The 13,344-nt window shown below is 45.3% G+C and overlaps 1 protein-coding gene across 2 annotated transcripts in view; it reads right to left on the bottom strand.

Moving 5' to 3' along the window:
- TSHR (thyroid stimulating hormone receptor) overlaps window positions 1-13,344 on the bottom strand; it is a 255,027-nt gene that overhangs the window by 32,409 nt on the left and 209,274 nt on the right. For both annotated transcript variants that reach the window (XM_029597705.1, XM_029597706.1), the window contains one exon: window positions 5,855-5,932. In XM_029597705.1, the coding sequence (XP_029453565.1) occupies window positions 5,855-5,932 (78 nt within the window). The remainder of the gene's footprint in view (window positions 1-5,854; window positions 5,933-13,344) is intronic.

Genomic DNA, 13,344 nt, shown 5'->3' with positions numbered 1-13,344 from the left:
TGGTAAGAAGTAGCTAGGCCTCAACCGAAGGGCCGATAAATGTGATTAGGGTTTTAAATGGATTTATTGTGTGCCAATCCAGTTTGGAGTTTCTTAGTTTTGTCTTTTTTTGTTTATATTCTATCTGTGCACTATCCTGTAGCCTCTGTGGGAGAAGAGGCTGGCAAACTTGAAAACAAATAAAATTCAAAAGAGAAGAGAGGAGTGGGGACTGCCCTATCGCGTGGCGGAGCAGAGCATTGGAAAACAGGCACATGGGGTGTCCTAGAGAGCAATCCTGAGGGGGATCCTGGCACCGAGACGGAAGGGAGTCCTGGAGAGTGCAGGAGACATAGCTTCACCTTGTGCCAAATTATTTCCGGGGAGGAGGCAGATTATTTTGTTGGACCCATCACCTGAGCCAGGAGAAGAAATCCTCTCTCTCCCATGCTCTCTCCAGCTCGGGGGCAGACTCGCCACTCCCAACAGAGTCCCCCTTTGCGGTGAGGACACAGGGCAGAGGTCACAGCAGGAAGGTGAGGGGTCTGGGGCTTCTCTTATCAAACCTCTGCCATGGGGGCAGGGCATTAACCTCCCATATTCTACAGGCTCTCAGTTTCAGCCAAAAGGCCGAGGAGGAGAGAAACCAGAGCATGGGAAACTGCATGTGACCTCGTGCAAACATCAGGCTGAGGACTTCAGCCGGCCTGCAGCAGGAGGTTACAGACGGTCAGCGCTCTCTCCGGGGGCTGCCTGTGCTGCTGAGTGCCTGCTCTGAGCCTCTGCGGGGGCCGGCCCCCACCCTGAATCGCTTCACTTGTCTCGGAGGCCAGCTTCTCCAGTATTCACAGTTGGTCTTTTTTTTGTCTGGGCCGCAGCTTTCACGTGGGAATCCTTTGAAGGCAGGACAAAGAGGCTTCCAAAGGGAATTTGCCAACCCAGGTTGAGATGCACACTCCCCCGCCCCCTCGGTATCCAGGGGCCTTGCTCTGGCCTGGAGGCCCCCCCCCCCCCCCGTCCCTGTCTCCCCTGCTGCGGCTAATAATGGGGGTCTTTTGTGAGCAGCACAAGCCGCGCTGAAGGGGGGTGGTCTGGGGAAATTCATGCAATCCTGCTTCATGCCTGCAGCCCCCTCCATGCAGCTCACTAACTGGACAGATAAGAGACGCAGCCAGTTTTATTTCTTATGAAAAATGCTTAAAGTCAAGAGAGGTGTGAGGAGGAGGAGAACCAGGGGTTAAGACTGAAAAGCAGCCCCAAAAAGGTGGATTTTTTTTTTTTAGGCTGGGCCTTGTGTGGTGGCAGTCACAAAAGCAAGTTAGAAAAAAAAATAAATGAGGGAGAAAGGAATGGAAAATAAGAAGAGAGGAAATGCTAATGCTCCTGTACTGGTCCATGGTGCCACCGCGCCCTGCGTATTGTGTGCAGCTCTCACGGCTCCATCGCAAGAAAGACCCAGCAGACAGAGAAAAGGTGCAGAGGAGGGCGACAGGAATGCTAAAGGGGAGGGAGCACCTCTCCTCTGATGAGAGGTGACTGAGAGGGGACAGGAAAGCAGGGGTGGAACGGGAAATAAAGGAAGGCGATTTACCCTTTCAAACAATACTAATCCATCAGGTCCTGTTCCTTTCCTCCTCTTCCTGTTTTTCCCTCTCTTCTCTCGCCCCTTCTCTCTTCCTATCTGCTCCCCTCCCCCCACCCTGGTTTTTTGTATTTTCCTCCTTCAGTTATATTGTAAACCGGCATGATGTACCCACGAATGTCGGTATATAAAAGCTAATAAATAAATAAATAAATACAATATAAATAAATAAATAAAACAAGGGGATACGCCAAGAAACCAACAGCCAGCAAATTTAAAACAGGTTAGAAAAAGTATTTTTTTTTTACACAATGCAACATCAAACTGTGGAATCTGTAGCCAGAGGATGTGGTCAAGGCATCCAGCACAGCAGGGTTTAAAGGGGTTTAGACGCGAAGACATTAGCAGCCTGGCAGATCTGGGAAAACTAATGCTTACCCCTGAGCCTGAGGTGCAAGAACTGGATCTACTCTGGGTTTTGCTGGGCACTTATGACCTGGATCGGCCACTGCTGGGCTCAGTGCGCTCAGCTTGGTAAATTTTTTTAAAATGCATTTTCTTTTTAAATAAGGCCAGAGGTGTATTATAATCATTTCCTCACCAAAATGTGATGATTCAGTCTTCTCCACTAAGACACCATGGCGTGAGATAGGCAAACGTTTTTACAGTGGGATGGGAGGAGCTGAGGCAGTGAAATTATCAGTTTCAGACTCTTTCCACCTATAACCAGAGAATTTGCTTAATAACTCAACAATCACAATCCTACTCATTCTGCCTCCTCTGGACCAGCTGGCAGCCTCTGCTGGTTGCCAGAAGGCCTCAGGGTGCATATAACAGGAAAGCAGTTCTGTCTTGCCTGCACAGGGTTAAGAACATAAGAACATGCCATACTGGCTCAGAGCAAGGGTCCATCAGGCCCGGCATCCTCTCTCCAGCAGTGGCCAATCCAGGCTACAGATTCTGCAGGGCAGAATGGCAGCATGGGCCCCTCAAGGTGTGCAGGGTTGCGTCCCTCCCAGAGCCTTACATGGCTGACCCAGAGGCTGACAGGCAGAGGGCCACCGCCTGGTACCTGGCCAGGCTAAAACTGACCATGGGAGCCAGAAGGGGACGAGCCAGAAAGCAGCTGGCCCTGGGCTCCTGGAGACTGGGATCAGCTTTCACGCAGGGGAGGGGGTGAAGTGCTGCTGGATCTCGTGGCGGTAAGGTGACTTCCAGATGCTGCTGGGTCAGTCAGAGACACTGGCTCACCGTAGCGCCAGCGGTTTGGGTGGGCTGGTGAGGGGGAAGTGGCACATCTGTTGGAAGACCCTGCGGAAAACTGTAGTAACTTGTTTATTTATTTACTGAGGGGCGTTTATATTCCACCAAACCGCAGATCTTGGTGGATTACATCATTACATACACAATTTAAAATTTTAACACGAACAAAAGCATTAAAGCTGAATTAAACATTATAAAACCAACAAATAGCCTTTCCAAACCCTCATTCCCCCCTTTCTACCACTTTCCAGTTTCCTTTATCCATTCCCTAATTCTAGCCCATAAACCAGAGATAGACCTTTCACTTCAGGGAAGCCTAAGAGATACCAACATGACTGGAGACTTTTCCCAAAACGGAGATGATCTTTCCTACCCCTAATTTCATTGGGCAGGCTATTCCAGAGAGTCGGTCCTGCAACTCTGAGCATCCGGTTACGCGATTCTATTAGACGCATTTCCCTAACAGAAGGAATTTCTAATAAAGACTGAGACGCCAACCACAGCGCACGTTTAGGATGGTAATGCTGTATTACCGACGCAACACAATATCAGCCGGGCCACCGGATTTTGTATCAGCTGAAGGTATCTCAGGTAAGAACTCGGTAGGCCTAAAAATAAAACATTGCAACAGCCTAAAGCAGTGAGACCGCACCTTGAATTCTGTGTACAATTCTGGTCGCCGCATCTCAAAAAAGATATAATTGCGATGGAGAAGGTACAGAGAAGGGCAACCAAAATGATAAGGGGAATGGAACAGCTCCCCTATGAGGAAAGACTAAAGAGGTCAGGACTTTTCAGCTTGGAGAAGAGACGGCTGAGGGGGGATATGATAGAGGTCTTTAAAATCATGAGAGGTCTTGAACGAGTAGATGTGACTCGGTTATTTACACTTTTGAATAATAGAAGGACTAGGGGGCATTCCATGAAGTTAGCAAGTAGCACATTTAAGACTAATCGGAGAAAGTTCTTTTTCACTCAATGCACAATAAAGCTCTGGAATTTGTTGCCAGAGGATGTGGTTAGTTCAGTTAGTGTAGCTGTGTTTAAAAAAGGATTGGATAAGTTCTTGGAGGAGAAGTCCATTACCTATTAATTAAGTTGACTCAGAAAATAGCCACTGCTATTACTAGCAACGGTAACATGGAATAGACTTAGTTTTTGGGAACTTGCCAGGTTCTTAGGACCTGGATTGGCCACTGTTGGAAGAGGATGCTGGGCTTAATGGACCCTTGGTCTGACCCAGTATGACCCAGACAGGCATACCCCGAAACCAACCCCTCGTAGTCAACCCCCCTGAAACCACCCTAGTCTCACCCCCCTACAACCCACCTATACCCCCCCTTTTTACCCCCCCACCCTCCCTATACCCCCCCCACCCACCACACACCTTATCGCTCCCCAGTTACCGTACTCCACTGTAATTCAAGCAAAAACATACAACCTGTGTTAAAAATCTTAAATTAAGCTCCCTTTTACTACCTGCCATAACTGCTGTAAATAAGCTAATATTTTATATATATTTGTTTAAATGTTAAATAAGTTATCTTTATAACCTGCCATAACTGTTGTAATTAAGCTTCCATATATATCCTCTATATAATCTATATATCCTTCTTTAACCGCTGTAATTAAGCGACAATGTTTAACCCCGTTAATCAACCTCTCATGTAAATACTGCTACGTTCCTTTACCTTCTCAGCTGCTTTCTTTCCTCCTTGTACCTTTCTCCCTTTCTCTCCCCCCCCCCCTTTTTCGCTCCTGCTCCATCCCCCACTCCCTGTTTTTTGTAATTCTTCCTTTCTCAAGTTTATTGTAAACCGGCGTGATGTGCTTGCACGAACACCGGTATATTAAAAGCTGTTAAATAAATAAATAAAATAAATAAATGTTCTTATGTAAAATTAAAAATTGAATGACCATCCTAAAATCAGACTAATTAAGAAAGGGCATTAAATTTCATAACAAATGCATTTTGTAGTGGCAAACCTGTACCAAGGCACTAAAATGCAATGTCCTTATGTGGATTAAAAAATGGAAGTAGAGAGTAAGATTAAATGGTCAATTTTCTCAGTGGAAAAGGGTAAACAGTGGAGTGCCTCAGGGATCTGTACTAGGACCAGTGCTTTTCAATATATTTATAAATGATTTGGAAAACAATACTATGAGTGAGGTGATCAAATTTGCAGACGATATCAAATTATTCAGAGCAGTTAAATCACAAGCAGATTGTGATAAATTGCAGGAGGACCTTGTGAGATTGGAAGATTGGGCATCCAAATGGCAGATGAAATTTAATGTGGAGATGTACAAGGTGTTGCATATAGGGAAAAATAACCCATGCTATAGTTACACAATGTTGGGTTCCGTATTAGGAGCTACCACCCAGGAAAAAAATCTAGGCATCATAGTGGATAATACTTTAAAATCGTCGGCTCAGTGTGCTGCAGCAGTCAAAAAAGCAAACAGAATGTTAGGAATTATTAGGAAAATGTAAAATGTCATAATGCTTCTGTATCGCTAAATGGTGAGATCGCACCTTGAAAACTGTGTACAATTCTGGTCACTGCATCTCAAAAAAAGATATAATTGCGATGGACAGAGAAGGGCTACCAAAATGGGATGGAACAGCTCCCCTATGAGGAAAGACTAAAGAGGTTAGGGCTGTTGAGCTTGGAGAAGAGACGGCTGAGGGGGGATATGATAGAGGTGTTTAAAATCATGAGAGGTCTAGAACGAGTAGATGTGAATCGGTTATTTACTCTTTGGGATAACAGAAGTATGCAATGAATTTGTGGTGATTTCGGGAGGGTTTGAAGACCTGGCTGATGTCAGTTCCTGGATAAATGGGTAGTATTGTAAATGGGGTAAGATGCTTTCTGGTGATTGTTTGTTTTACGGATTTTATGTGATTGTTTTGTACATGGCTTTGGGTGATTTTTTATCTGGAAAGCACAGACCAGAGGAATCTCCTTGGTGACTAGGAAACACTCCCCATTGCCTGTAACCATCCCTCTGCGCCTCGGTACTCACAGTAGTGTGGGCCCGCTGTACACTCCCATGAACACGTCCTCATCAATAAGGGTCAGGTACTTGTTCTTGTGGAGATAGCTGGAGGGAAACAGAAGACAGGATGGTCTTACAAGCCAATCTAGGGATCCACGCTCGTTGCATGGACGCGCCTTCCAAGTACTCCGGGTGTGCTTTCACTTTGGAAAATTTAATCTCCAGGTGCTCACAAAACAACTTGGATAAAATAGTATTTTCAAAGGAAAAGGAACGTACTTAACACTTGTATCCCCGCAAAAATCAGACCCAGTATGGTGAAGACTGGTGCAAGATATTTTGTTACCTGGTGCAAAACCTCAAAATCCTACCCCTGATGACGTCTATCATGAGTTGCACACCCCCGCCTCCTGCCGGTGCCTCCTGCCGGTGCATGTGAATGCGGAACATGCCCCGTCTCACTGCTCTGTGCTATTACCAAACTTGGCTTTCAGGCTTCCAGCACCACAGACAGGGGCTGGCTTCCTCTCCCCCTCCCCCCACCTAAGGAACATCACAGGTCAAATCACTGAGGAGGCTAAAGCACGGTGGAGGGAACCCGCTTGGAGTCGGGCCCCTTTGGTGATTTGGAATGCTGGGAAGAGGGGACGGAGAGGTCAGGGTGGGCAGAGAAGCGGCAGAGAGAGCGCCAGGAACCCTACCTCCTGCCTCCCCGCTATCCCCAGCATCTGCCCCCGGGGATGTGGGAGATGGGTGAATACCTGCCCAAAGCAAAACTTACGGTCTTGAGCCATCTCTCAGCCCTAACCACACAGGATATTATTCATTTATTTTACAATTTCATATTAATCACTTCCCTGGCCCAGAAAGAGAGATTTTTCATGAAAAGGAGCATTCTAAATATAGTCTTCTGAGATAAAAGCATCACATCATGTATATTATATTTACATGCACTGCTGTGGTGCTCTGCAAAAAAGACACCTGACCCAAATGGTATTAGGCCTATTGTAAAGCACGCTAGGTGTGGGCTTGGCATTCAGACAGCTATGACTAAACCGAATTACAATTGCAATATAGTCTCAGTGGTTATAGGCACTCAGGACTGAGACCTCTTAGTGATAAATAATTCCTTATAGTGCACCCCTACAGTGGGTTTGTAGGTAGTCTGCCACAGCTGTTATGCATCATGTCTGAAACTTTAAAAGATTTTACATCAGTTATTTCAAGCACTGACCAGCATGTAAATGTCCTTATTAATCTGTATTTATTTCATATTTATTGCAATTTAAAAATACACAAAAATATCATGTAAAAAGCAAAGAACACATAAACATCAGATCCAGTCAAGTAATAAAACATCATGTAATAAAATAAATATCAAAATATGCTTTCATTTATCCTCTTTCCCAAAAGGCAGAGATCATCTTAACTACAATAAAATAGCAATAATCATAAGAATGGGTGCAGAGCAGAACTAGGACAATAAACATTACAACACAACTTGATAAAAATATATATTCAAATTCTGATGTTAACCCAGCAGAAAAAATCCCTCCACTGCTAAACATTCTTAGGCCGATACAGTAAGGAGCGGTAGGAAGAGCTGCGTTAGTGCCGGGCGCACCCGCGGTTGCCGCACGCACAGTCCGGCTCACCTACCGCTCGATACTGTATGTAAATAGCTTGCAAATGCAAGCTGCGTCCGTGAAGCGTTAGGCCCGTGCAACCCATTTTACTGTATAGAACGCTATACAGTATCCTGGGTGCGCTGGTATCTGTCATTTCAAATGTCATTTCAAATGACATTTGAAATGACAGGTACCAGGAAGTGGACGGTTCTCCTACGCTCGAGATTGCCAGTCCTCTCTCCCCTCCTCCCGAGACAAGGCGCGAAAAGCAGCCTTGCTTCGGGAGGAGGGGAGAGAGGACTGGCAGTATAAATCGAAAAAGCCAAAAAAAAAAAAAAGTAGCAACGAAGTGGACGGTTCTCCTACGCTCGGGATTGCCAGTCCTCTCTCTCCTCCTCCCGAAGCAAGGCGCGTAAAACAGCCTTGCTTCGGGAGGAGGGGAGAGAGGACTGGCAGTGTAAAGCAACGACTTACTTTTTTCGCAGCCGTCCTCCCGAGATGGACATCGGCGGAGACGGACCGCGGCTCCCCTGCCTCCCGGCAAAGATGGACGCCTGCACAGGTGAAAGCGGCCCCTGTGCGTGCAATTGGGCCGCTCAAGACGTGACGTCACATGTGCGTGTGGGGGTAAGTTTGCCGCCTACCCTTACCCCTGCCTCTAACGCAGGGGTAAGGGTAGGCGGTAAGTTAGCAGGTTAAACGCGCAGCAAAATGGCAGGGTAAAAAAGCGATAGTCGGGGCGCGCCTTACTGTATGGGAGGGAATAGCTAATTCGATCATTTACATCTCATATACATGCCGCGTGCGGAAGGGGTTACCCGGTGATTTAAAGAGGCGGTAAGAATCGGTTAAAGGGGATTGTGTATCGCAGGAAGGGCTAACGCGGCCGGAAAGTGAGTAGAAAGCGGGATAGGAGCGGGGTAACCGCGGCCGCACTTTACTGTATTGACCTGATTATGAAGTAACACAAACCCCTACAAAGAAAGAGATTCCTCGAACCTTGCCATACCATACAATCACAGCAGTGACTGTCAGGACCCAAATAACAGCAACCTTATAAAAAAGCAGCCATGCAAATTCTACACCAGGCCCTAGAACATTTATACACCACTTACTGGGTAACAGAACAAGCCGGACTGCTACAAATCCCTACAGAGAAAGTACGTGCTAGCAGCTATACTGCACCTCAGTCACACACAGGCAGAGCACAGACCCACCCTCACCTAATGCAGAAATAAGGGACAGAAACATGAAGACAAAACCAGTGGAACTATAGAGAGCAAAATATAAAAAATTAAGAAATGCACATTCCAATCACTAAAAACTCAAAATGTATTTTGGTTTTTATTTTTGTTGTCTGATCTTTGTATTTTACTGTTTGGTCCTGGTCTCTTTTTTACTTTCCCCTTGTCGGTTTTTTCCTAATCCCTTTTTCAGGATCTCTTTTCTCTTCTGTTTCTTCTCTCTTCTTCCCTTCCTCCTTCACACACACACACAGGCTCATGCTTTCTCTCACAAACTCCCTCACACAAGTTCTCACTCCCACATGCTTTCCTACAGACACTCCCATTCTCTCTCTCTCTCTCACACACACACACACACACACACACACATATCTAGGCTCCCACCCTCACATATACCCCCAGGCTCCCTCTCTCTCTCTCTCATACACACACACACAGGTTCTCACTCTCATATGCTTTCCTACAGACACTCCCATTCTCTCTCTCTCTCTCTCTCTCACACACACACACACACACACACACACACACACACACATATCTAGGCTCCTACCCTCACATATACCCCCAGGCTCCCTCTCTCTCTCTCTAACACACACACACACAGGTTCTCACTCTCACACAGAAACACAGCGCCCCTTTTTTGGCCACTGCCAAACCTCTTCTTACGCCACCACGGGGATGGGATCCTATGACAGCCTTGCTGCTCAGGCTTCTCCTTCGCCTGCCGCTGTGGGGATAAACTCCCAGGATGACTTTTCTGCTCTGACCCTCTTCTTTGCTGCTATGGGGATGGGATCCCATGATGGCCTTTCTCCAGAAGGCCTCTTCCGGTAGTGCCAATTGGGTGGACCACAGCACCAGGGTGAGGAGTGGGAGCCCCTCCAGCATCATTCTTCTGCACCGCCATGTATCTTCCTGCCAGTGGGATTTTTTTTTTTTGAGGGGAAGGGAACAATTGCTGCTCCCAAAACTTTTGACTCCTGAGGTGGCTATCACAGGTGTACTGCTGTTACAGGGACATAATCTTAGGCAGGCGGCTTCTCAAGACAGATCCCTCTCCTCTCTCTCTTAAGATGGCACTTCTGGTGTTTGTGCTCCCCTGTCTGGTTTCAGGTGACCTGAGTTGAGGTGGCAACCCTAATTACTACCCAGTTAGAGTGAGCAGATTGAGGGCAACTCTCAAACATGCCCCCGGTTACTATACCATGGCACACTAACGGGGTTATTTTCTAACCCGCGAAAGGCCATTATCGCGGCGGGAGAATTGAAATTAGGTGGAGGGGAGGAGTTAGGGAAGGGATTAGGGAAACAGGCCAGCAGCATCGCCGGCAGTAGCAGGAGAAATAGCAGCGCGATAGCGTGCAGCACGGCTGCACCGCAGCAGGTGAAACCGCACTGCCGTGGTGCAGCCGGCTGCAGGCTATCGCCCGACCACCACCCTTCTTCACACACCCCCCCCCCCCCCCCTTTAGCACAGGGTTCATCATTCCTGGCCTGAGACAACCAAAGCAGAAATTTCCTGAGACTCTCAACCCTGGCGAGGTGTCCTGATTCCAGGTGCTCTCCTGAACACAACTGTGCAGAACATATTTAGAGGCAGAGAGGATAACTTTACACATGTGCACGTGTGCCCATAAACGCGTAGATATGGATGTGTGCAAAACTGCTCTGGTATTTTATAACCTGCACATATACATGTACACAGGGTATAAGATATACATAAATGCATCCCGGAACAAATGCCTGTACCTTAACAACTATCAGTAACATTGAGCTTCCAGGATAAATACTGATGGGTTATCTATTTGTGCTGTTTACAAAGGACTAAGGGCAGTTTAAAAGGTAAGCAACCTAAAAGGGTCTAGAAGTTAATCTCCCCCCACAGGGAATGCCGGACACGCAGAGTGAAATGACAACTTTTTGAAAACGGAGTTTTTAAAATCTGAACGAATGTGTCTGGGACTAACCGCCCAGGAGTTACACATTTATGGTGCCCAAACAGCGACCCTATTTTGCATTGCACAAGTGCCCTAATATGAAGAAAATGTATTTTGGACTGTTTTATCTTGCATGACTTCATTTTGGAATGAAACCGTTGCATTTTTGTGAGCTACTATATTGTTGAAAGATGGCCACTGTTCCTACTGCAGGGACATCTTAGAGTGCAAAATGCATGAAATCAGCCTCAAAGATTGCTGTACTGCAGTGTACAGTGTCAGAGTGTCAACATGCAGTGTTAGCTGGCCAATCTGACGTTATCCATCTAAGTGGTAAAACCGGCATATTCAACCACTTAGCCAGATAAGTGTGTGCGTTCTGGGGAGGAGTGGCATTAGCTGATTAACTTATCCAGCTAACTCTGGTCGGACCACAGACCTGTCCTAAAGATAGCTGAATAAACTTTTCTGGCCATCCTTAAGATAGCCGGTATGTTCAGCAGAGAAATACCTACAGTACCTGAATGTAAACCAGTGTGATATCTCAATTGAGATCAAATGTTGGTATATAAATAATAATCAAAATCATTTTTCCTTACTGGCTTCATTCATAATGTCTCTTATTTGAACTACCTTGGATCATTGTTGGGATATCGAAATGATTAGGAGACATGTGATGGGGTGTAACTGTTGAAAAAAAAACTTTTGAAAACCATTTATGATAAAAAGTAATAAAATTTTGAAAAATGGTTTATTTGCTCTTGTCCATATCAACCAATAAATCATTAACATGTTATTGTATTTTAGGTATACGGATTATTGGCAGTGATTACTACTATAATTAATTAATAAATACTAACTATATTTTTTCTTTCTAGGAAGTTTAAGAGTATGAAACAGCTGCACGTAACCCAGTATTAAGAAGTTGAGAATGGTGTATCGTATGATCCCTGTTAGGGTTGGAGGTCCACCTGGTGATGTTCTAATGTACACCCCATTGTCAAAGGTGTGCCAGAAGGAAAATTGAGCATGCGGCTGGTGATAAGTTATGGAAAATTAAAATCTTGGAGTCTAGAGGAAATGGCGTTGAGTAAGAGCAGACTATCTACTGTAAAGAAGGATGTAGTGAGGTTTTCTTTATTTCTGTTGGGAAGGGAATGTTTCTTGTTGCTGCTTAGGATGGGGAATCTTCTTTATCTTATTACTATTTTGAAAAATTCTTTTGGTGGGGAAGACAGTGGCAGTGGAAGAACATCTTGAAGAGGGATCGCATTCATAAAATTAACAAACCCCAAAGACACAGGATGGGAGAAAAGCCTTAGTGAATAAGGCCCTCTGGTTGCTTTCCAGAAAATTGCTGGGATGCAGTCGGTGTGCATTTTGGTTAAATGAGTGTTTAGTTATATAAGATGATTCACAGGATGGTTAGAGAGTCCTACAGCAACCAGATTGTAAGAAAGTTCACCACAGCCAGTAGTAAAGTGCTGGATGCTAAAATTACTTTTATTCCATTTACATTCTAAATTGTGCAGTTCTCTGTCTTTTTCAACTGTGTCTGGTGAAGACCGTTCAGTGGCCATCACAAAGGGGTGGTGGCTCACAGTTAAAAGAGGACTCGTTCGGGGATAAATCCTCTCCCTAGTCGAGTAGTATTATTCTAGGTGTCCAGATCCCTATTTGGCCCCAAACCCTCAGGACTGTCTAGTTTTATTAACTGGAATGGTTTAAAGTATTTTCTTGGGGGACAATGCGGAGAGAGGCCCTTCCAGCGCTCTTATTTGGAGTGCAGGTTGCTTACCTCTACGTCATCAGAAGGTGCCTGGGACCCATAAAAAGCGACCAACAGTGATACAAATTCAGGGAGAACGCGGAGAGAGGACCTGCCACCAGCCCTATTTGGAGTGCAGATCGCTTACCTCTACATTGTCAGAAGATGCTTGGGACCCATAAAAAGTGGCCAGCCTTAGCGTGCACCACTGCCGGCACATCCCCAAGACCAATTTTGGGGATCAGATCTCCTCCACGTGTTTGCTGGGAGCCCAAGGACGAACCATGAAAAGAAAAGGTACTGTTCATGCTTGCCTATCCAAGTCAGTTGTGCCTTCTTCTTCTTCCCAGCTGATCCTTGAGGCTTTCTTACATCACCAAGGTTTTCAGGACTGGATGAACTTGGAGTCTGCCACATCATAACACACTAACTGCCAGCATGCAAACGGTAATAATCCTACCCATCAAAAGGCAACACTGCAAATATTACACCAGGCCATAATACACCAATATGCCTCCTATTAGGATAACAGAATAAGTCAGGCTGCTATAGATCCTTATATAGAAACTACACGCTCAGTCACGAATGCAGAACACAGATAGACACTCACCAAGTATAGAATAAAGAGACCATATAATATACATAGAAACGTGCAGACAAAAACTAAACTGGAAACAGCAATGAGCCAGACTCTGTATGTAGTGCAACAATGTAAAAAGACAGAAATATCAGTATTCCTTATTAAACATCAAATATAACCAACAAATATAAAACAACAACCATACCAATAAAAATAATAGATATTTCAAATCAGCTGACAAACAGAATAACATTCAATAATTAATAATGCATTTAAAAAAATGTACCAAACACCAATACAATATATGAAAACAGCAGACACATCTAATAACACCCAATAATTAAATCACCTGCACTCCAA

This window comes from Rhinatrema bivittatum, chromosome 4 (genome assembly GCF_901001135.1).
Source record: "Rhinatrema bivittatum chromosome 4, aRhiBiv1.1, whole genome shotgun sequence".
NCBI lineage: Eukaryota > Metazoa > Chordata > Amphibia > Gymnophiona > Rhinatrematidae > Rhinatrema > Rhinatrema bivittatum.
This window is presented reverse-complemented; position numbering and strand designations above follow the sequence as displayed.